The 22,959-nt window shown below is 34.8% G+C and overlaps 2 protein-coding genes across 15 annotated transcripts in view; one reads left to right on the top strand and one right to left on the bottom strand.

The window, feature by feature from the left end:
- LOC136034761 (fibulin-1-like) overlaps window positions 1-22,959 on the top strand; it is a 198,962-nt gene that overhangs the window by 132,929 nt on the left and 43,074 nt on the right. For 5 of the 14 annotated variants that reach the window (XM_065716148.1, XM_065716149.1, XM_065716159.1 and 2 more), the window contains 5 exons: window positions 4,617-4,793; window positions 9,889-10,086; window positions 11,254-11,382; window positions 12,188-12,328; window positions 17,082-17,282. In XM_065716148.1, the coding sequence (XP_065572220.1) occupies window positions 4,617-4,793; window positions 9,889-10,086; window positions 11,254-11,382; window positions 12,188-12,328; window positions 17,082-17,282 (846 nt within the window). The remainder of the gene's footprint in view (window positions 1-4,616; window positions 4,794-9,888; window positions 10,087-11,253; window positions 11,383-12,187; window positions 12,329-17,081; window positions 17,283-22,959) is intronic. The other 9 variants (XM_065716156.1, XM_065716153.1, XM_065716154.1 and 6 more) reach the window with 3 other exon arrangements.
- LOC136034764 (uncharacterized) overlaps window positions 1-22,959 on the bottom strand; it is a 187,837-nt gene that overhangs the window by 137,203 nt on the left and 27,675 nt on the right. The gene's annotated exons all lie outside the window — the stretch shown is intronic.

The following is a 22,959-nucleotide window of genomic DNA, read 5'->3' as shown; positions in this document are numbered from 1 at the left end:
CAAACCTTCTCCCAGTAATGGGTTAAATTGCTTGGTGAAGCAGAACACCATCGTGGGAGTATCCTCTATAGGAGGACAACTGCGGCAGGGCGTAAGATCCAGATTTTTGGACAACGGCCTCTGTAAAGGGCTGCCTCGACCCTTTCGGGGTACCTGCAAGACTGGGAAACTTGCGGTCAATTTTTCCCACTTGAGGAGTGGCGCCCCTCGAGGATATTATAGCCTAGTAAACAACACAGCACTCGTACGGGATTCTGATTATTGGATAATTTTCTGGGCTTGGTTTGTTTTGATGGGCGTTTTCGGGCCGAAAAACCTCTTCCTAACTAGTTTATCTACTATGGGCTGCCTCCCCGTAGTAGCGTAATATTTGTAAGCATGAATATATAATGAGTCGGAGGTAATAGGCTTGGGACTGTCTGTGCAGGATTTCGACTCTTGTTGATAGAAGATCATCGCAAAGTGCTGAAAACCATGTTGTGACCAAGATGGGCCCAGGATTGCACAAAGCCACCAACTTACTAGAGGTCCCAGAGACTTCTTGCTGTCCGGTTCTAAGCCGGCTTAATCTCTTCGGTGTAGACTTGGGAAGATATGTTGGTCCCCATCCTGTACTGGTATCCGGGATCACTGCTTTTCTTGAGGCCAAAATAATTTCAAAGATTTAAAGAACATGAAAATTGGAATTTGGAATGTTACGACGTTAAAAAATGACTATCGCATCGACATTTTGACTGACGAATTCAGACGGTTTGAACTGGATTTATTAGGAGTTTCAGAAACTCATATACCAGGGGTAGGAAGCATGAAATTAGGTGACATAGAATTTGTTTACTCAGGCAGGAAGGTTGGGGTACATAGACAGGGAGTAGGGCTCATGATGAATAAGGAAGCTGCTAAGTCTTGTTTAGGCTAGGAAGGTATTAATAATAGAATACTAATTGCTCATTTTATGACTAAAAAGTTTAGGGTATCAGTTATAGTAGTATATGCCCCCATTGAACCAACTGATGGAGATACTAGTGACTCAGATGAATTTTACTTACAGTTATAGGAGCAAATAGACAGGGTACCAGGTAGAAATATGGTTTTTTGCTAGGAGATTTTAATGCCCAGGTTGGTAGAAATAGGGATGGATGGTATCCTAGCCTAGGTAAATTTGGTGTAGGAAAAGAAAACAGTAATGGCTATAGGCTTTTGCAATTTTGTAGGTATAACAACCTAGTTATAACCAATACGGTGTTTGGTCACAAAATGGCCCATAAGTTGACATGGTATTCACGTGATGGTAGGACAGCAAACCTTATTGATTATGTTATTGTAAACAGAAGACTAGCAGGATCAATACAAGATACTAGGGTGTATAGGAGTGCCGTTATTGATGTTAAAAGTAAAGATTACCATCTAGTAGTGTCTAAGATTAATTTAAAGCTGAAATTTCGGAAGGGTAACTCCCTCCCGGAAAGTTAATATGTTGGTAGACTTCCGGATGAAAATTTGAGAAAAAAATTTCAGGAACAGTTGAGTACTAAACTTGAGGGTTTAAAATTTGACAATGTGGAAGATGGATGGAATAATTTCAGAAAAACAATTTGTGAAGTTGCTGATGGTGTCCTAGGGAAGAGTGCTAAGACAGCAACTAGGAATATTAGTGAAAAAGCTTTAGGTTTTAATAGAGAGTAGAAGGGGTTTGTTTGAGAATTATCTGAGTGATAGGTCGTATGAAAACAAAAGGAATGTAAAGAAAGTGGAGAAAGCATTAAAATATGAACTAAGGAGATGTGAAATGGAGCCGATGGATAAAATTGCTGAGGATCTGGAAGATGCGGCTAGACGGCATAATAGTAAAATATTATACTGGCATGTTAATAAATTGAAAGGGAGTAGCCAATCCAGACTAGTCCCAGTTAAAGATAGAAATGGGGCCACAATTAGTGATAAGGAAAAAGTTAAAGAAAGATGGGTGGAACATTTTGAAAATGTGCTAAACCGAGATACAGTTGCAGGAAAAGATATAGATGAAAATGAAAAAGTTTGTGATACCTTGGATGTGAAGGAAGATTTGTTTAGTGAGGAAGAATTAGCGACAGTACTAGAAGGATTAAAAAATAATAAGGCCCCAGGAACTGATAGTATGATTAATGAGTTCCTTAAATATGGTGGCTCTGAGGTTAGGAATAAGCTACTGAAGATTATGAACATGATTTTTGAAAAAGGGGAAGTACCCAATGATTTTAGGAAAACCTTAATTAAACCACTGTATAAGAAAGGTGACAAGAGTGTGTGTCGTAATTATCGAGGCATTAGTCTGGTCTCTGTAGGTAGCAAATTACTGAGTAATATGATACTTTTTAGACTGAGACATGCTGTAGACAAAGTTTTAAGGGAAGAACAATGTGGTTTTAGAAAAGGTAGAGGATGTGTCGACCAGGTTTTCACTCTTAGGTTAATAATTGAGAAGTCCCTTTGTTGTCAAACACCTTTGGTCCTCAGTTTTATCAATTATGAGCAAGCTTTCGATTCTGTTGATAGAACAGCGTTAACAAAGGTCTTATCGTTATATGGTATACCAGAAAAATACATCAAAGTGATCTGCGCTATGTACGAGAATAATACTGCTGCGGTTAAGGTAGGAAATGAGGTTAGCAACTGATTTTGTATTAAATCAGGAGTTAAGCAGGGTTGGTTCTATCCCCCTTTATATGGATCATTTTGATGGACTTCGTCTTAAGGAGCACAGGAAAGGCAATTGGAGACCATGGAATCCAATGGGGGGGAAGAACGCTCCTGGACTTAGATTATGCTGATGATTTAAGCATATTAGATAAAAGTGTGAGCAAAATGAATGAAGTTTTAGAGGTTTTACGAGTTCAGGATGCTAAAATAGGCTTGAAAATTAATGTTAAGAAGACTAAGTCACTAAGGCTAGGAATAAATGAAGATGAACAGGTGACATTAGGTAACGAAAAGATTGATCAGGTTGGGAGCTTCAGTTACCTTGGTAGTATTATTAGTAAAGATGGTGGGAGCAGTGAAGATGTTAAAAGTAGAATAGCTAAAGCTCAGGGTGTTTTTTCACAGTTAAAAAAAGTTTGGAAGAATAGAAAGATAAGCCTACAAACCAAGATTAGAATATTGGAAGCTACAGTGATGACAGTGGTCAAATATGGCTCTGAAGCATGGGCATTCCGAAAAGCAGATGAAAATTTACTAGATGTTTTCCAGAGAAATTGCCTACGGATTGTTCTGGGTACCCGGCTGACTGACCGTATTTCAAACAGTAGGTTGTACGAAAAGTGTGGTTCAATCCCGCTTTCTGGGGCTATAATGAAAGAAAGGTTGAGATGGCTAGGCCACGTTCTACGGATGAAGGATGACAGATTACCGAAGATTGTCCTTTTTGGCCAACCGTCTGGGGCTACACGGAAAGCAGGTCGTCCTTGTCGGGATTGGGAGGATGTCATAAATAAAGATTTAAAGGAAATGGGAACTTCCTGGGAGGGTGTAAAGAGGGAGGCTTTAAATAGATTAGGTTGGAGGAGGAGCGTGCGTAGCTGTGTTGGCCTCAGGCGGCTTGGTGCTGCAGTGAGTTATTAGTAGTAGTAGTAGTATATATATATATATATATATATATATATATATATATATATATATATATATATATATATATATATATATATATATATATATATATATATATATATATATATATATATATATATATATATATATATATATATATATATATATATATATATATATTTATATATACATATATCAGAGCTCCTTTTTTAAAGTTTAGATTGCCGGAGATGCTCCGTCCCTATAGGTCGTTACTGCGAAATCTCTTGATTAGCTACGTTTCAACTGCTCTTTTCTGTTGAAATTTTTCAGTTATGTCTTGGTCTCAGGTTTGGTTCTTCAGTCTCCATATAAGTTTTAAGTATTTTCTATCTCTTATGTTGTACACTTTTGCAATATATTTACAACGTCGGATAAATCAAAACTTCGCTGTTTTCTTCCATCTCCCTATTTTATTTTGAACTTTCTCCCAATGAACTATTTCAAGCTAAGCCATTCAATGTTTGCATTATTAGTCTGTTAACTCTATTTCTTTCTTCTTCTTTTTGAAGTAATCGAATTGTCTTAATAGTGATTTTCTTTTTTTCTTTTTTAAACTGTGAGCTGCATAAGTTTGTTTTTTATTCCTTTATGATCTTCTTTTTCTTACTAGTATCTTTGTCTTTGTTAGTGATCGTTTCTGTCAGTTGTGTTCATTTTTTCTTCTTTTATATTTTATTTCTGTTTTTTTTTTCCTGTTTTTTATAGAATGAGCTTTTAAATTAATGCGCGTAATAATAACCTAACTTGTTGTTCATACCTATTGTGTACTTATTAAATTATTTATAACTTTAAATTTTACGCTTAATCGATGACAAGACATTTGACTGCAGTATTTTTTCATCAAATATGTGGAGTTTTGAAAATCTTGCGAAATTTTCATCAGATAATTATTCTTTTAATTACTTGTGGAAAGCCATCCCTCATCCCATGACCACTCGATAAAATTGGCACCAAAAAGAAAATAAATAATAATTTCTTGTCATTTTTTGAAGATATTAACGAATGCAATGAGTCACCACCTGTATGTAACGCATCTGAAATGTGTAAAAATTCACCTGGGAGCTACCAATGCATACCCAAGCGCTCCGTATTGACGAGCTCTCCAGCAAATAGAAGGGAAAGAGAACGTTGCCCCTCTGGTTTTAGACGACGAAACAGGCTATGTGTTGGTGTGTGAATCCTTATTTTTTTAAGCATGAAACTAACATTAGACCTTCAACGCATTTGACATGCGGTTTCGCTGTCTTTTCGTTCATTTCTAATACTTGTTTTTGTTCATGTTTGTTTTTGTTCATGGCTTGATGGCAACTTAATTCTAATTCAAAAATCAATAGACTTGGTCCTGGCCTTCGGCCTTGACCTTATTAGCTTTTTATATCGACCCCAATGTAGTAGGAAAATCTTTGAACAAAATTCTCGCTGAATTTCGAAACTGTTCATGTGTCATATCGCTCTTCCGTTAGGCACATTTTTGCTCCTTAACTTGCTCAGATATTTGAAAAAATTTGAGAAATTGTACGTATCATAGGTACGTTGTTCTTTAGCTATTCCTTAAAAAACATTAACTATTAATTCTTCAACTTGCTTCAAGACCAAATTAATTCAAAACATCTGTATCTATAAATGTGCTGACCAATAGGATGAGTGCAGAGTCTAGATAATCAACAATTTCAAACATAACACCAATTTTTCATGTGCAAACTGTTAGGATGATGTCATAAAAATTTAATTAAGTCTTTCGTTCGGAAATTTCCTATCGTATTACACCCTTAAATTTAATTATTACGAATTTAACAACAGACTATCTGTCAAAACTGGTTGGTTATCATCCAACTTCTTGAGAGAATGACCATGATATTGATGAATTGGCATATAAATATTGAAGCAAAACCGAGCAACATGAAACAAAACTACTGCAAAGGATGAAAAAATGTGTCAATAACATGAAAATTGCCCGGGTTTTCTGTCAATTGTGTTGGCCGTGCATCAAAGTCAATTCTTAGAGGCTGGTTGGTATCAACTATATAATATAACCAGTCTCGTTGACTCTGTTCCAAGTTATAATTATCATGCTGATGAACTTTTCCGGCACTACCCTAAGCAGCTATATTTATCACTGTTCTGTTTTTTTCAGTTTTTTAACATTAACGCATTTGTGCCTGTCGTATGTTTCCCCCTTCCAGTCCCATCATCCAATCCAGCCTTCGTATTGTAACTCGCCATTATGAAAGAAAATTTGTTTTTTCACTTTCCTATCAGAATGTGGTATAATCAAAACAAGCTTTTTTTCTCTTTTATTCAATTTTTATGTTAATACGAAGAAACACAATATCAAATTTATTTCGGAAAAGTCACTACCCCAGGATATATCTTGGAACCTACGCTTTTCACTCTCAACGTAAATGGCAGGGGATACAGTCTTGCCAGACCTCTGTATCACTTTACTGACGATACATGCAGCCATCCCAAAACACGAAGACCCAGCCCTTAGTTTCCTTGTTTCTACAGATGGATCTTTTGGAAATTAGAGAGTGGTACAATGCATGGATAGTCAATTTCAATGCATAGAAAGTAAAGGAGATGCTGATCTCCCGATCAACAGTACCACGCATACACCAAAACTTCATCTATGTAAAGAAGATTATCAAGAAATTTCACGAGCTTTGTCTTCTCAGAATCCACTTCTCCATAGATCTCTGATGAAATAGCCAATTTGATCAGGTGAGGCAGTCTTGTGCAAGAAAGCTGGGATTTACTCTTTGCTGTAAAAGCCTTCTACCACCCAGCTTGATTAACCCACTTTGGAATTATTTCATCAGCCCCATCACTGACAGGATACCCGCCGCATACTAGTGCTCCAAAAACCTTGTTGGCACCTCTTGAAAAGATATAGAATAGAGCCAATAGGGTAGGTCCAGTTGTTCCCCAAGATCTAGTTTTTTGGTGGAAGGGTTGATGTAGCATCGATGACTGTTTTCTACAAGCACATAAAGTCACTTTCTTCTCTGGATCTTTCTTGTATTGAGATTCTACTTGTCCAACTGACGAAACAAATACGAAGATACTCAGCTCGGTCCAGTTACCTAGAGATGGACACGCCAAGAACACTTGAAGTACGTGAAGAAAAGCTTCATTCGAATTGCACATCGGACTGAAATGATCTTCCTTGAGAGGTTATCTGTAATAGTTTCTCTATTTACTCCTTCAAAAGAAGATTCAAGTTTTCCAAGTCTTGTGATGGACTGATTTAAAATACTAGCGGCAATTCAGACACTTGAATGTACCTAATCCTGAAAACTTAGGATTAAAGATAAGTTAGGATTAGGATTTAGGAAACTTAGGATTGAAAAATAGAGTTACCAATATTTATAAAACCTTTAAAAATCCGGTTTATTTTGGTAACGTTGTAAATAATGTAATATATTTGTCTTTTAGACTTGGATCAAATCATATTCAATAATTAATTAGCGTAATCAGTTATTATTAGCTGGATTCTGCACATGACATTTCACAAAAAAATTGTAACATCTAAAATATTTGAGGTAGTAAGAGGGCTTCGGAAGATCCTTCTAGATTCCAAACATTTTTAATTAAAAAACATTTTTCCTTGTGGAAGTAGAGAATGAAGTTGAAGCTCAAAACGAACAAAAGCTAAAGCTTCAAAGTTTATGTAGTATATAAGTGTAAAACTAATTCAAATAGACTGACTTGTGTTAGGATAAAAGATAAGACAAGATCCATTTCTGAAAACTTTCTATCATAAGCCAAGATTTTGCACTTTATGAGTCAACAAACATATACACACACAAAAACAAAACAAAAAAAAACAATCAAAAATAATAGGGCTAATTAGTTAAAAAAAGGGAAGTTATAAATATCAAAGAGGTTGTAAGTAATATTAAAAAATGTGAAAAGAACAATTAAAACTCATAGGATTAAAAAGGAAACAATAAAAACACAAGTACAAATCTTAGTCTCGTTAGTAAAAAAATTTTGAAAGGACAATAAAAAGAAACCTCTAAATTTGTGAAAATAAACATTAAATACTAAGGTAAAGAGGGATTAAAAAAAACTACGCCTAAGAGGGTTCCCTGGGGTACAGCATGGAAGGGGATTAAAATATATTCAGGCATTTAACAACTAATTTTATGTTGGAGTGGAACGATGCAATTATTTTAATTATATCGGGGTCATCTACATTATTGAGCCATGTGTTTGGTTTATCAAATGTTTAAATATTGTGTCAATTTGATGAACTGACAGTCATGTTAGAGCACGACATTAACTAAGCAAATTTTGACCATACAGGGGATTGCTTAAGGAAAATTCACACATGGACATGTTGAATCACGATAAAACAAAATTCTTACTATCACGATAAATATATTTGGGAGATCCCAAATATATTTATTGGGCTTTTTTTTCCTAAGCATAAGAAATCAGGTTTCAACAAACTCTTTACTAGACCCAGGTGTGTTTATATATCTTTGAATCAGCAAATGTGCTAAATATTCATAGAGCCATATTGTCAATGTACTCATATCCTATGTCAAACTATTTTCATTATGGTCATAACTTATGCAAGTTTTAGTATTTTACTGTCAGATTTAATTTTTTTCTGTATTCCGTCAGAAGTTACCAGGTCTTTACTACTTGCAACTGCTTATAACTGCAACCACAATTGCTTGGAACTGTAACTTCTTGTGGCTCTGACTTCTTGCGACGGTGACTAATTGTTACTGCATGCGACTGCAACTGTGACTATTTGTATCGGCGACTACTTGCGATTACAACTCTTTGCGAATCTGATTACTTGCGACTGCAACTGAAACTACTTTCACTATAACTACTTGGAACTGTGGTTGAAACCACTTCTGGCTGTAATTGCAGCAGCCTCTTGCGTATGCAGAAACCTCCGACCACATGACGCAGCAACTGCGATTTTTTGCGACCGAGGAACCGAGCAGGAACTAACAAAAAGAAGAGTAGGGCTAATTCCCCTGTGCATTTTAAAGATCAGAACGCGATTTTTATTTTTCTAAAACAAAATACTTTTTAATCGTTTTCTCTTTTCTCATGTTAATAAATCAAAAATTGTTTAGATTTTACAATCCAAAATTGCTATCAGTAAAATAGTTTGCTGTCAGTAATCTGTCAGTAAGTTGTTCCTGTCAGTAATCTTGGCTATTATGATGATTTATGTTTGATGTTACGAGAAACAAAACCCACACACGAAATAAAATTGGTTTTTAGAAGACCGATTTAAATAAAAGTGAAATAGCTTAACAAGCTGACGACTAAATACTATTTCGTAAATTGAAAATGAACACGTCTCACTATGCTTTTTTTAATGAAATTTCATAATTTCATGAATCTAGGCAAAACATAATCTATAAGGGGGACATGCCCCCCCCCCCCGAATTAACACCAACAGCTACTGTGTGTCCATTACCTTGTAAAATCTAATGCGAAACCAGGCACGTACGCAGGAATTTTTTCAGGGGGGGGCCAAAACCTTCGAAACAGCAGATATAAAGTAGCACTTTTTTATTTAGTAATGCAAAAAGCAGGTATATTGGAAAATACAGATCCTGTAGTATTGTGACGGATGGGGGGAAGAAGACTGAAGCCTCAACAGTATGTTTTAGGCTCAGGTTATGTTCATAGCGATTTAGAACCAGTGATTAATCTATTATATCCCACTGAAAGGGAAATTTTAGGGTTAACAGTGCAATGTGAATTCTGTGAGGGGTAGATTTTTTATTGCAAAAACGTAGATTTTAATGAAAAATGATAGTTTTCAAAATTGATCCAGTAAAAGCTGTACTTTATCCTGAAAGGGGGGGGGGGATAAACGCCGTTATATATAGGATAATTCTATTTTGCTGTGGAAAGCAAACTCTCTTTACAAAAAAAAAATAACAGCACAATTGCTAATTACTTCAAAGAGGGTAAAAAGTTAGACAAAAAATGGGTTAATAATTGGGCAGTGACTTGACCGGATAATGGCATGCTGTAAAATCACCCAAAAAAGGCTTCACACATGTATCTAGATTCTTAATAAATGTCCTACTTTTGCCAGAAATCCCAAGAAACCATGGGGAAATTAAACATTTCACAAAGTTTCGGGGGGGCCCAGGCCCAAAGCCCCCCCCCCCTCTGCGTACGAGCCAGTGCGAAACTGTTGCAACTTAAATAGTTTTTAGTCATTTCTAGCAGCCATTAACAAGTTGTGAGTTTAGTTTGTTATTTATTCTAATTTAGATATCGATGAATGTGCCGAAAACACATTCTTTTGCGAAAGCTATGAAGAATGTGTTAATGAGCGTGGTGGCTACCGATGTATTTCCGAGTCCAGCTCTCTGAAGGATGCAAAAGTAGTGACAACAACCATAGAACCAGAACCCAAAAGATCTTGTCCAAGTGGCTACAGATTTAGTGACCTATCACGTCGCTGTGTTGGTAAGCAAAACTGATTTCACATTACTGAACAGTTTAAAAATTAATTTGTTCTCAGCATGTTAATTTGAGATCGGTGATGACAGAAATCTCTCATCAGAGAAATTGGATGAATCCACCAGTGTTTAGCTTGGCCACCCAAAGTCACGAAGTAGACAAGGTAGCTACACTTTCAATGGTTAGGTGCATAGAGTGTAAAAGTGAAATTAAATTAAAAAAGTAAGTTTTTCAGCTGAAATTAAGGAGTAACATTAAAACTTATAACGCACAGAATTTTTTACGTATATGAGGAGGGTGGCCGCCTCGTCAATTTACGCTAAAGTTCCAATTTTGTCCAAATTCTTTAAGAATGATTCTGAATCACAAAGGCCGTTTTATTAGAATAAATATATCTTTTAAAAGTAATAAGAAAAACTCTAGTGTAAAAAGCGAGGTATTGGCGAGGAGGCGATCCTCCTCATAGGCGTAATGATTTCTGTGTGTTTTGAGCTTAAATATTGCTCCTTACTTTCATTTGAAAAAACTTGTTTTTTTGTTTAATTTTTGATCGTTTCTCGATAATGAAAAAGAATCTAGCTCCCCCTCTACAGAAAATTCCCTTCCCCATTGAAGAATTCCTCTATGAAAAGATCCTTCCGCATAATTCCCCCTAGCTCCCCCCACCAAAAACCCCTTAAAACTTCTGTATACTTCCCAGTAACCAATTCTGTACGTAAACAACTAGCAAAGTTTATTACTTTCTGCTCCTGGGAAAAACAACCACAAAAAAAACAATAAGCACACATCTGTGATCTTTCTTCTGGCAAAAAATTCAAAATTCCACATTTTTATGCTTAGAAAATTGAAACCTCTACAGCAAGGTTCTCTGGTATGCTGAATTTGACTGAGTGATTTTCATTAAGATCACTTGATGTTTCGAGGGTTTTCCTCCTTTTTCAAAGATTAGGCAAACTTTATCAGGCTCGTAACTTTTGATTTTTACATATTTTGAATAAACATCGAAATTCAATTCGTTTGATGCATCTATTGTTATAAAGACTCTGTTAGAGTTTTGGTTACTATTTAGCTGTATCCCTCCTTCCTGGAGCTGAACACTTCAACTTAGTTACATTGAATAAGATATAAATTTATCCGTATTGATCCAACCTCTATTTTTTCTTTGTCTTTCAGATATCAACGAGTGCTTAGAAGCAAATCCTTGCAATTCAGAAACGCAAACATGTGAGAACAAAGTTGGATCTTACACTTGTCAATGTAAACATGGTTTAAGACTTAATCCAACTACTCGAGCCTGTGATGGTATTATTTTATTTTTCTTAGATAGTGCAATAAATAGTAGGCTACTTACTTAAGTGCAAATTAAAAAAGCAAGAGTTTTAAAGAATTGATAACCTGTGGTTGATCGATAATCTAAAACAATTAGTGAGACGTTTGGAACATTTTCTAGATATTTCGTTCTGAACCAATAATTATAAATAAAAATAAAAAAATTAAAGAGAAAGCAGATTAATACCTCTAAAAGATTTTCTCAACTAATTTTAGTTATAAGTCTAATTCTGTTCAATTTATATCAAAATTTCTTACAGGTTCACTTCTGAATTCAAAAGACTGGCTTTTAAGATCTGCAATTCATGTTAATATCTTAAGAAGAACTCCTAAATATCCTAATGCTAAATTTGTTCTGGGCTAGTCATTATCATAATACTCAGGGACACCAATTGGAGGGATTTATAAATCTCTGAATTTATTTTTCCCTTAAACCTGGAATTTGAGAGCTACCTTTTTTTCCTATTATAATTTTTTTTTTAATCAGAACAAAACAAAGTTGCCCTCGGAATTTTGAAATATAGTTTTTTAAGAATTGTCATTAAAAAAAAATTAAAAATCATTACTCCCTCCTCCTCATATAACAGTTTCGTAAGCCGGCACCCTTGAGAATACTAGATCTTGAGTATCATATGGTCCGTAGAAACTAATTTCAAGAGCATTAATTATTAAATTAAGATGACTTATTTTCGATACTATGACTATTGAAGAATAAATAAGTGTAGTGTTCAGATTCAATTGACTTAACCAAACTCCTTACTGACATCTTTTTTGGTAGATATTAACGAATGTTCAATCAACATACACAATTGTCTTCCAACTCAGCGGTGTGACAATACTATTGGATCTTTCACATGCACACGCATTACAAGCTGCGGAACAGGATACACATTCAATTCGCAAAGTGGAAAATGTGAAGGTACTGAAAAATGTATTTTACAAGCAAAGCGGCTAGTTTGACATTTTGAATATTCAGAAAGTTCACATCAGTTCAGCATAAATTGTAGCTATCGCAACAAAACATCTAAACTAACATGCCTGTGAATCATTCTGCTTGCTTGCTGTGGTATTTGCTCTACTAATGATAATTAACAAGGGAACTATGTAAAGTTTCAAAATATACTCTAACACACGCCACTTACCCTAGTAAGAAAAAGTGCGGTATTATAAACTTATTTTATACTGGTCTATTTTATACTGAATATAAGATTAAAAAAAAGTCAAGATCACAGGGAGTGTTGGGATGAGTTTGAAGGTCAGTGACTTCTGGGCATGGTCATGATGTTTGTATTTTAGAGCTATATCTTGAATTTGTAATCATTTTTTTCTGTATTTAAATTGAAAAATATTGATAAAGCTTGTTCAAAATATGAATTTATCTTGACTTTCAACTATAATATTGTTGCAAAAAATACGGCTCATAGGCAAGAACCAGCCCCCTCAGCGTTAAACTGTAGCTTGTAGCTTTTATTAATGAAATTTGCGGTCTTAATTTTTCCACATAATTCTTTGAAAATTAATGCAACGCTCCTTAAGAGGATGAAGATCTTGCTCTTGTTTTTTATAAAAATTAAGAGGATGAAGATCTTGCTCTTGTTTTTATAATTTTTTCGGGGGAGGGGGGTAGACTTATCTTAATCATAGTAGCTGTTAAGAATGACAAAATTATTGCGTAAGGAGCACTAGAAATTAATAACATCTAGACTTGATATGTGCTTAGAACTCCATTCAAATTCTTTTCTATGTAAACTGAACATTTCACAAAATTATGTTCCTCTGATCCCTTTTATAAGAGATATTTTCACTTTCAGTGATTGTCTTTGACAAACCCTACCTACTGGGTCAGCATTTCAGTTTAATTGTTTTTAAACGGACTGAACTAAAAGTGGGCCATTGATGTAAAACCTGGTTCTGCCAAGGCTGGATTTGATAATAGTTTTCTCTCACTCAGAGGTTCTCTATCTTTTTCGGGCTACTGTTACCTAAAATAAATCAGATTTTTCCGCGGTTCCGTTAATAAATTAAGTTTTCCTTAAGAGATTTGGCCTTGTTCAGAAATTAAGAAACTTATATTCTTAAAAGCAAATATTCATTTAACAACGAACGCATTAACTTATTTGAATTAAAATAAGTCACTTCATTTATTTTACTTCAAGGGTACAGAAAACCAGGCCAGACTGTTAATTTTGAGTCTCTTTTGCAAAATTATCTTATTAGGAGTTTTTTATTATCACATTAAAAAGTTTCAAATTTTTCACGATTTAGGCATCTTGATTCCACAAAAATGGAATAATAGTACACATAATCATGCTGCTGAAAGAAATGATAATAGTCAAGCTTTTAAAATTTCCAAATTATTACTTTAGGATCTCTAAATATTGAACGAAACTCAATTTGTTAGTTACCTATTTCATTGTCCAGGCTTCTTTCACAGGATCCTGATAGTATCCGGTCCAGCAATGTTTTGCCGATTTCTATGAACAATAGCTATAATTTCTTTAATTATGTGACAATTATAGTTTGAGACTATTCAGGCGGTATTTTTGTGTCACCAGATAATGGCAGATTTTTCATTTTTTTAACTTTCGTTTCTGGTTTTTCTAATGGAAACAGAGCGCTTACTAATAAGTAATCACAAAGTCAATAAAAGTTGCTACTTATGCTAGACTTCTTGTTACGTTACTTTCTTTCTAGTTTCTATTGCTGAAAACGCAGAGGTCCAGTTTTTTCTGGAAATTTAAAAACTTAATTGCTCAATAAGAATTTGAATTCTCACCTGACTTTTAAACGATCTAATAGTGTAGAATCCAGTCTATCTATGAATTAATTTAAAAACTTTTCCACAAAACAGGTTTTCCAAATTAAAGTAAAGAACTTCACTAAGGCGAAACTGACCAGAAATAAAGCTAAATGACCTCCAAGCGTAAAACTGCCACAAATCACCATCAATAAATAGATGAAACTAAAAATTAAAACATAGATTACAATAAAAAATCAAGTCAAACTTAAAACGGGCAAAAACTAACATTCTAAAGATAAGAACATAATTTGCACTTTACTGAAAACAAAATATATTTAAAATGTTTTAACCATTTTTAATTTAATAAATAAAAAACTGTTAAAAAATGAAAGGAATAATTATCATTATATGTATATTATACTAAGAATCCACGGTTTTCTTCAGCAAAGTGCAAACTATGTTCTAGTCTTGAGAAGGCATGGGGGGTTGTTATCCCTACTCGTGTTAATTTTTGCTCGTTTTGAGTTTGACTAGATTGTTTAGTGTAATCACTGTTCGGTTTGCGTATCATTTATTTATTGATGGTGATTTGTGGTAGTTTAGCACTTGGAACGTTATTTGACTTTATTTCTAATAATTTTTTGGCTTAACGGAGCTCTTTACTTTTCATTGAGAAACTTGTTATGTGGAAAAAAGATTTTCAAATCAATTCATAAGAAAAGAAAGATGAGAAACAGAGCCAAGGGAAACAAATAAAGATAGATAAGACATCTGTAAAAATGATAAAAAGCTCTTTACAAGAGTAAAATGTTTTAGAAACTATCAAATTCTCATCGTCCTAAAAATTAGGCAGTCAAGCTCATGTAACATGAATTGAACTTGGTAAACCTTTTCCTCACTGTAAAGGCATTGATTTTATCACTGAATTTTCTTGCAAATAGCCAAAATAATACTTTTAGAGATAACACGGTCATTTATAATCTTGAAACCGAAATATTAAATTTTCAGGAGGTGACCATTTCTTAAAATTGTAGAATTTTCAAACCTCCTTTGGAAAACAACTAAGCGCGGTATAATTACAAATAATTACAAATACACAATATGTATGTCTTTCCAAAGAAATTTTTGAGCTCAAAATATCATGGTTGTAGCAATAGCTGCAGCCAAGTAAAGAACAAACCACAACCCAAAGTAGCCAAAAGTTTGAAAAAATGTTTTGAAAAAAAATGTCTGATGAAAAAAATCTTTATTTAGGTGCAATTAAGGATTAATTACTATTTTACATGTTAATCTTAATAGTTGAAGTTTTTGTTTGAGTAAATTTTCGGGGATTGTGAAAAGTAGCTTGAAACCTCTCAAAAATAGCTGCGTATCTAAATGAAAAGGGAACTAATAGAATCCCCATGCTTGAAATCCCTTCATTGGAGTTTTTAGCTCCCTCTTCGGAATAACAAGTAAAATCGCTTTTTGCATGATCAGCAGTGATGTGTCTTCTTTTTTTTGCCAAGGTTAGCAAGCTACTATGAGGTCTTAAGGATACGTTTGATGGCTCATTTAAAACCTCTTGATCACATCTACGTGCTTTTTGTAAATTTGCATTGACAACTCTATCGTTAAGTTACCATACTACACTAACACTTGCCCTTTTTGGTGCCATTCTAGAGTTGAAGCGCTAGGGAGCATAATAAGCTTACTATTATAATATAGATGGTCGAAAACTCTTTGCCAGGTACTTGCATACCCCCTCTGGTACACTCAACCTCCCAGCCCCCTTAGTAAGTTAAAACTAAAAAACTTTCTTTTAAAAGCGCCTAATTAAAAAAGAACGTTTAAATTTAACTCAGTGATAACAATTAGTACCAGTTTATTATTCAATTAATCACAAAGCAATTTTTCGAAAATTTTGAAAAAGAGCTTGGACACCTGATGGGCTGCTTTTTTTTATTTCTCTAACACTAATTGGTTGTCTCCTAAAATGTTGTCCAAGAATCAAAAATAACAAAAGTATACTTAATTAATTTTTTTACGGCATTGTAGAAGAATAAAATACATTGATAATAACACAAATTTCTTTGAATTATGATTACTATACATCTAGAATCCTTTTTTGTGTCCTTCATTTTTCCAAATCTATATATTTCACATGTAGCTACTTTTCGTAAATACTTTAATTTTTATCTGCAACTCCTCAAACATACCGGTGATAACAATTCCCCTTGGACTCTTTTTGTGATAAACTTATACATTCTTTGTGGGAAAGTTCGAGAGAAGTTTGAAATATTTCCTATATATAATGCCCTATGTAACGAAAATCATTATGACTTCATTAGTTTCATTGCCTAAGTTGGGCAAAGATTTCATTGCGTAGTTTTTCTGATGAAAGTAAAGAGTGATGTTAAAACTAAAGATGAATAAAAATTACTCCTTCACAGTAAATGCAGCATGTATCTGCAAAATGAGCTCATATAAACTGATTCGGGTTTTTTTTCTGAGTTTATAGAATTCTGAAAAACTAGAGCTTTACTGAAAACATAAAACCGACACAAACAAACTTGATGTTGTCTTAGGGGCAGAAATGCCTTTAAGCAGCCAGCTTACGATAAATGGTATATTTAGATTAATTTCAACACTCTCTCACTGGCCATAGTATCGATGGCTTTTAGTATACAGTTTGGATTCCCTTGCTCAAGCAAGCTCGGTATTTCAGTAAAATGCTAGTTGTTCACAATCCTACAAATATAGGAAAATATCAAGAGCCAGTTCATTGAAACTGGTTTCGCACACGTTTGCTGAATAAATTAAATTGCGAAGAAGTACTTTTTTTTACAAGTTTCGAATTTCCTCTTATTTCCATTACAACAGCTTCGTTTTTTATTAATGAAGTAACATGCTTTGCTGTAATAGCTTATAGCTAATGCTTTGCATGTCTTAGACGATGACGAATGTACAGAAGGACTAGACGATTGTGCTTTGCTTGGACCCTCTTGGGTATGCAGAAATACAGTGGGGTCTTTCAGATGTGAAAAGAAAAGATGTCCTTCAGGACAGCGTTTGGCAAGAGACGGGACTTGCATTACTCCTGCAGAAAAGTGCACTACAGGATATAAGATTGGACCTAACTGGAAATGTGTTGGTCTGTATCATTTAATTTTATTACTCTTTTACATTCTTATCAAAACCTTTGTCTAACTAAAGATAAATATGTTTATTCTCAATATGAAACACAAAAACAATAAATTTTAGCATCTTTTGAATTAGTTTCAACAAAGTAACTTCAAAGAATTCACCATGAAAGGCCTCCTATTTATTATTAAATAATAAAAAAAAACTTCTTGAACTAACAGTAAGGAGCAACATTAAACCTTAAAATGAACAGAAATTATTACATATATAAGGGAATTGTCCCCTCCTCAACACCTCGCTCTTCACGCTAAAGTTTCTTAGTACCTTAAAAGGTTTTGATTGTTTTAATAAAACGACCTTTGTGTTCCAGGAGTCGCTCTTGAGGAATTTGGAGAAAATTCAAATTGTAGCAGGAGAAAATAAAACTTTAATTCAATTTTGTTTTTTTATTTAATTTCTTATCTTTTTTAAATAATGTCAGAAATTCTGGCTCCATCTCCTTGGACAAATTCCCCATCCCCATGGATATATCCTGAGACAATTCGATCGTGGTAAAAACTTACCCCGGATAATTACCCCTAACATCTCACGCATAAAGTTGAGTCGACAAATAGAAAGTAAGACATATAAACTCCCATCATATAACAATATAAACAATTTCTTATAGGAATTCTGGCAAATTCCCTCAGTGTCAAATTCTCGTGAAAAGTGTATTTCTTGGAAACTTCCCTCCTCGTGGAAAACTCAGTGGAAAAATTCCCCAAAAGAAAATTCTTCCCCTCACCCGAAAAATGTATGCATACTCCCCAATAACAAATACTTTGCGTAAGAATTGCGCAAATTTTATAACTTATAGACCTTTGCCCTAGGGTTGTGGGGGTTACGTTATATCCAAAGGCACAGTTATTGGGTCTTTCAACTCTGCTGAACAAAATGGCTGTCTCAAAAATTTTGATCGGACTATTTTGGAAAAGACGGGGGTGTGAAAGGAGGCCTAGTTGCCCTCCAATGTTTTAGTTACTTTTAAAGGGCACTACAACTCTTAATTTCTACTCGAATGAGCCCTATTCCAATATTATATGACCGTTGAGTTGATTACATCATCCCTGAAAAAAAAACTCACATCCGTGATCTTTCTTCTGCAAAAAATACGAAGTTCCTTACTTTTGCAGATAGGAGTTAGAAACCTCTACAGTTTGGTTTTATGATACGCTTAATCTGATTCTGTGATTTTCATTAATATTTTCTTACTTTTAGGAGGTATTTCCTCCTTTTTTGAAAATTAAGCAAATTTCTCGGCTTATTAAATTTTGATTGGTGACACTAAACTCAATGAAACTTATAAATTTTGAATCATCATTATAAACCAATCCTATTGATATATCTACTGATATAAAAATTTCGTATTTTAAAGTTTCAGTTACAATTGGGCCACTTCGCTCCTTACTTAAGTAAGGAATAAATTTTATCTATAAATTTATAATAAATTTTAAACTTTAATAAATTTTATTTATTTGGAATCATTGGCGGCACAATGGTGCCTAAGTGAAGGGCAATGTGGGCACAATGAATTGTTTTTCTTCTAACCAAAGCACTTCGTGTAGAAAAAGTTGTGAAAACTTTGAAAGGGGCCCATTCGACTGGAAATCGAAGTTCTAGGACCTTTCTTAAGAGTCAAAAGTGATTAGAGGACAACCATTCCACCCCCATCATTCCCCCAAACACATCCAATCAAAATTTTTAGGTAGCCATTTTGCTTAACATAGTTGAAAGGTCCAGTAATTATGTCTCTAGGGAAATCCCCCTTACAGCACCCAAGGCAAAGGTTATAAGTTATACTAGTTGCCCAGATAACGTTTTTGTGAAAGAGGCGGTCGAATTAGCTTTTATTGGAAATTTAGTAAAATTGATCGAGGGGATACTAGCCCCCCCCCCCTCCACATCCTCTCTTCTCCGAAAGCATTTAATAGAAATTTTGAAATACCCATTCTGTTCGGAAAATGTAAATGCAAGGCCTTCAGGGTTGGCATAACCCCCGAAGCCTGGAGATAAGGGTTGTCATTTATGCCCTGAGAACGTATAAGGTTCTTATGGAAGGTGTGGTCGTATAAACTTTAGAAGAGGCTCATTTGATTGGAAATTGAAGCGTTCTAGTCCCCTTTCAAGAGTCAGAAGTGATAAAAGGGCTACCAGCCCCCTTCCCCTGACGCCACCTGTACCCCAAAGACATCTGACCAAAATTGTGAGATAGCAATTTTGTTAAAAAAAAAAATCCAAAGAACATATAACAATGTCTCCAGGGTAGACACAACCCCTCAAAGCCCACGGGCAAGGCTTATAAGTTATGCCCCTTTGCATATAAGGTTCTTATAGAATTGATGGTCGTTTAAACTTCGGATGTGGCTTATTTGATTGGATATCGCAAGTTCTAGTGCCCTTTTCAAGAGTCAAAAATGGTTGGAGGGTAACCAGCCCTCCCCCACGCCCATAATTTTCCAAAATGCATCCAACTAAAATTTCATTTGAACTATTTTGTCCAACACTGATGAAAGGTCCAGTAACTATGTCCTTGGGGGTGTAAACTTCCCCAGAATCTTCAAAGCAAGAGCTCTAAGTTAGGCAATTCGTCCAATGGTTACATATAATTTTTGTTTTGAGAAAGGTCGGTATGGTTGACCTTTACTTTCCAAAAAGCCAAAGGCCATTCAATTGAGCTTTCCAGAGAGTGTTAAGAGGAATATTGTATTAAATCAAAACACGTTATGTGCACACGGGCTGTCATAAGGACTTAGCTTAGAGATTGAATTTTCAGGAAATGATAAGGGACATGATCAATTGACCAAAAATGCTATATTTACACACTACTGCTATTACTATGTGCATACAGAATGATTATACGGGCGTATAAGCAGTATTTTTGGAACAGCTTAACGTATCAAGATGAAATTTCTGGGGCTTCATGAGTGGGATGTTCAACTGACCAAAAGGCAACATGTATCTGCCATTAATACTATTAATGCTGCTGCTGCTACTTTTATTGCTACTACTAATACAACACTATTACTGCTACTACTGCTCCTTCTACTACCACTACTACTATGATAGTAACACTATTAAGGCTAGGCGTACGAAGGTGAAAATCTGATGAACATTAAGGGGGAACTTGAACTAAATCAATCCACATTATGTGCTTACAGATTGTCAAAAGACGTATCTCAAGAATGGATTTGGGTATTAAGCTGGAGGTCTCATAGAATTCTTAAAGGGAAGATCAGTTGACGCAAAGGTAATATGTGCATGTTACTAGTAACGCTACTTGACTGCTACTTTTACTGCTACTACTACTTCTACTACTACTGGTACTAAACTACTGGTAGGCCTACTACTACTTCAATTGCAACTAATTTTAAGGGAAAGAGTATTAAGCTGAAAATGGCATCAAAAGGGGTTCAAAAAAGCACATCAGCAATATTTTTAGAACGCCTTAACGTATCAAGGTGAAACTTCAGGGGCAGCATGAGGGGATGTTCAACTGACCAAAAGGCAACATGTACATGTTACTACTGTTATTAACACTGCTGTTATTAGTGTTACGGCTACTGCTAATACATCACTAATTTCACTACTACTTCTTCTACTACCACCACTACTACCACTTGTGGTGGTACCACCACTTGTGCTACTACTACAACTACTATTACTACTGCTACTAAGTCCTGCTGCTACTAGTACTGCCGTTACTACTATTACGACTGGTACTACTACCACTACTACTGCTAAAGCTAAGGGTTTTTAGGCTAAACATTTGGGGAATATTGAAACTGTATTGAACTAAATCAAATCACACTGTGCCCATACAGGTTGTCAAGAGGGCGTATCAGTAATGCCTTAGGAACAGTTGATGGTACTAAGTTGAAACTTTCACTGTGTATTGAAGAGGATGTTAAAGAAAACCAAAGGTGGTATGTGCATAATGCTGCTATTGCTGCTACGCAAGCTAAGTGTATTAAGGTTAAGCTTTCAAGGAATATTTTGGTGGATATTGAACTAAAACAAAACAAACTAAGAGCATGTAGATTGTCAAAAGGGTGACAAACCAATAGATCAAAAGGGCTTACGTTATTAAGTTAGACCTTTCAGAGTAAGTTACGGTGGATTTGGAAATAGCCAGAAGGCATTATGTGTATAGTTTTTAATACTACTACTAAATTACTGTAACTAATGACGCTAAGAGCATTAAGGTGAAACTTTTAAGGAACATTTAGGGGGAGCTTCTATTAAACGAAAAAACTATATGCATGCAGGTTTTCAAAAAGGAGCACAAGCAATATTATAGGCAGTGCCACTCCCTCATAGCTAGCACCGCCATTGAGATTTTTAAATTAGCTAGTCTGATCGGAAATTAAAAGTTGTATTGCCCCTCTATGATTCAAAAACTATTGGAGGGTAAGCAGCCCTCCTCCCAGCGTATGTGAATTTTCCAAACACATCAATTTCAATACATCTGTTTAGTTCAGCATAGTTGAACGGCCCAGTAACTATGTCTTTAGGGATATTAAGTCTGTCAACCCCAACAGATATCCAATTAGCCCATTATGCTTTAAAACTAGATAATGTTTTAAACTAAATCTAAAGGCAGGGTGCGTATGCAAGTTGCCTATAAAACATCTCAGCAATATCTCAAGAGCGACTAGGGGTATTACGTTGAAACTTTCAGAGCTAATACTATTAGTACTTCTGCTCTTACAATTTAACTGAATCAAAAGAGTGTAAGATTATCTAGCTTGTCAAAGAGTATCGGCATGATTTTTTGGGAATGCTATAGTTTTATTGTTCAGGTCAACTTGAGGACTAAAACAACGCAATTTGTGTACAGATTTTCAAAAGGCAGTATGTCGTTAAAAGTTATTGAAAAAGTTATAATAAAACTACCACAAACCTCCATCAATAAATAATTGAAACCCAAAACATACATATATCACAATAAATGACCGAGTCAAACTCAAAACGAGCAGAAATTAACATGAGAAGGGCTAACAAATCATATGCCTTCTCAAGATGAGAATATAATTTGTTTTTTGCTTAAAAAAAATTTCATTGTGTTTCCACTATTTTAGCTTAAATAAACTAAAAATCATTAATATTTTAAGGAATAAATATCAGTATATTATAAACTGACAATCAGCCACTTGTTTTTTTATTTTTTTTAAGTAAAAGGCAAATTATGTTCCGTCTTTAGAAGGCAGTGAGGTTGTCAACCCTACTCATATTAGTGGATATTTGATTAACAACTGGATAGTTTAACATTCCCAATAACATACTCTGAAAGCCCAACGCAATACCCAGATTTTTTCTTGTGATATTGCAAAGACAACCTTTTAACCATCTGGCTATGCATACTTTATTTCGATTTATTTTGACATCCCCCTCATCTTTCCCTGGAAGTTTTAACTTAATACCCTATTTTGTTACTTTCATTTTGCATCTTTACCAATGGTATTAGCAGTAGAAGTATTCGTAACAATTGTAGTAGTAGTAATAATAATAATAATAGTAGCAGAATTAGTAGCAGTAGTAGCAGTCGCATGTAGTCGCATTCATAGTTCCAAGTTGTCACAGTCCCAGGCACAAATAAGAGTCACAGTCGCAATTTTCGCACTCACAAGTAGTCACAAACACAAGCTGTC

This window comes from Artemia franciscana, chromosome 13 (genome assembly GCF_032884065.1).
Source record: "Artemia franciscana chromosome 13, ASM3288406v1, whole genome shotgun sequence".
In the NCBI taxonomy this organism is placed as follows: domain Eukaryota; kingdom Metazoa; phylum Arthropoda; class Branchiopoda; order Anostraca; family Artemiidae; genus Artemia; species Artemia franciscana.
This window is presented reverse-complemented; position numbering and strand designations above follow the sequence as displayed.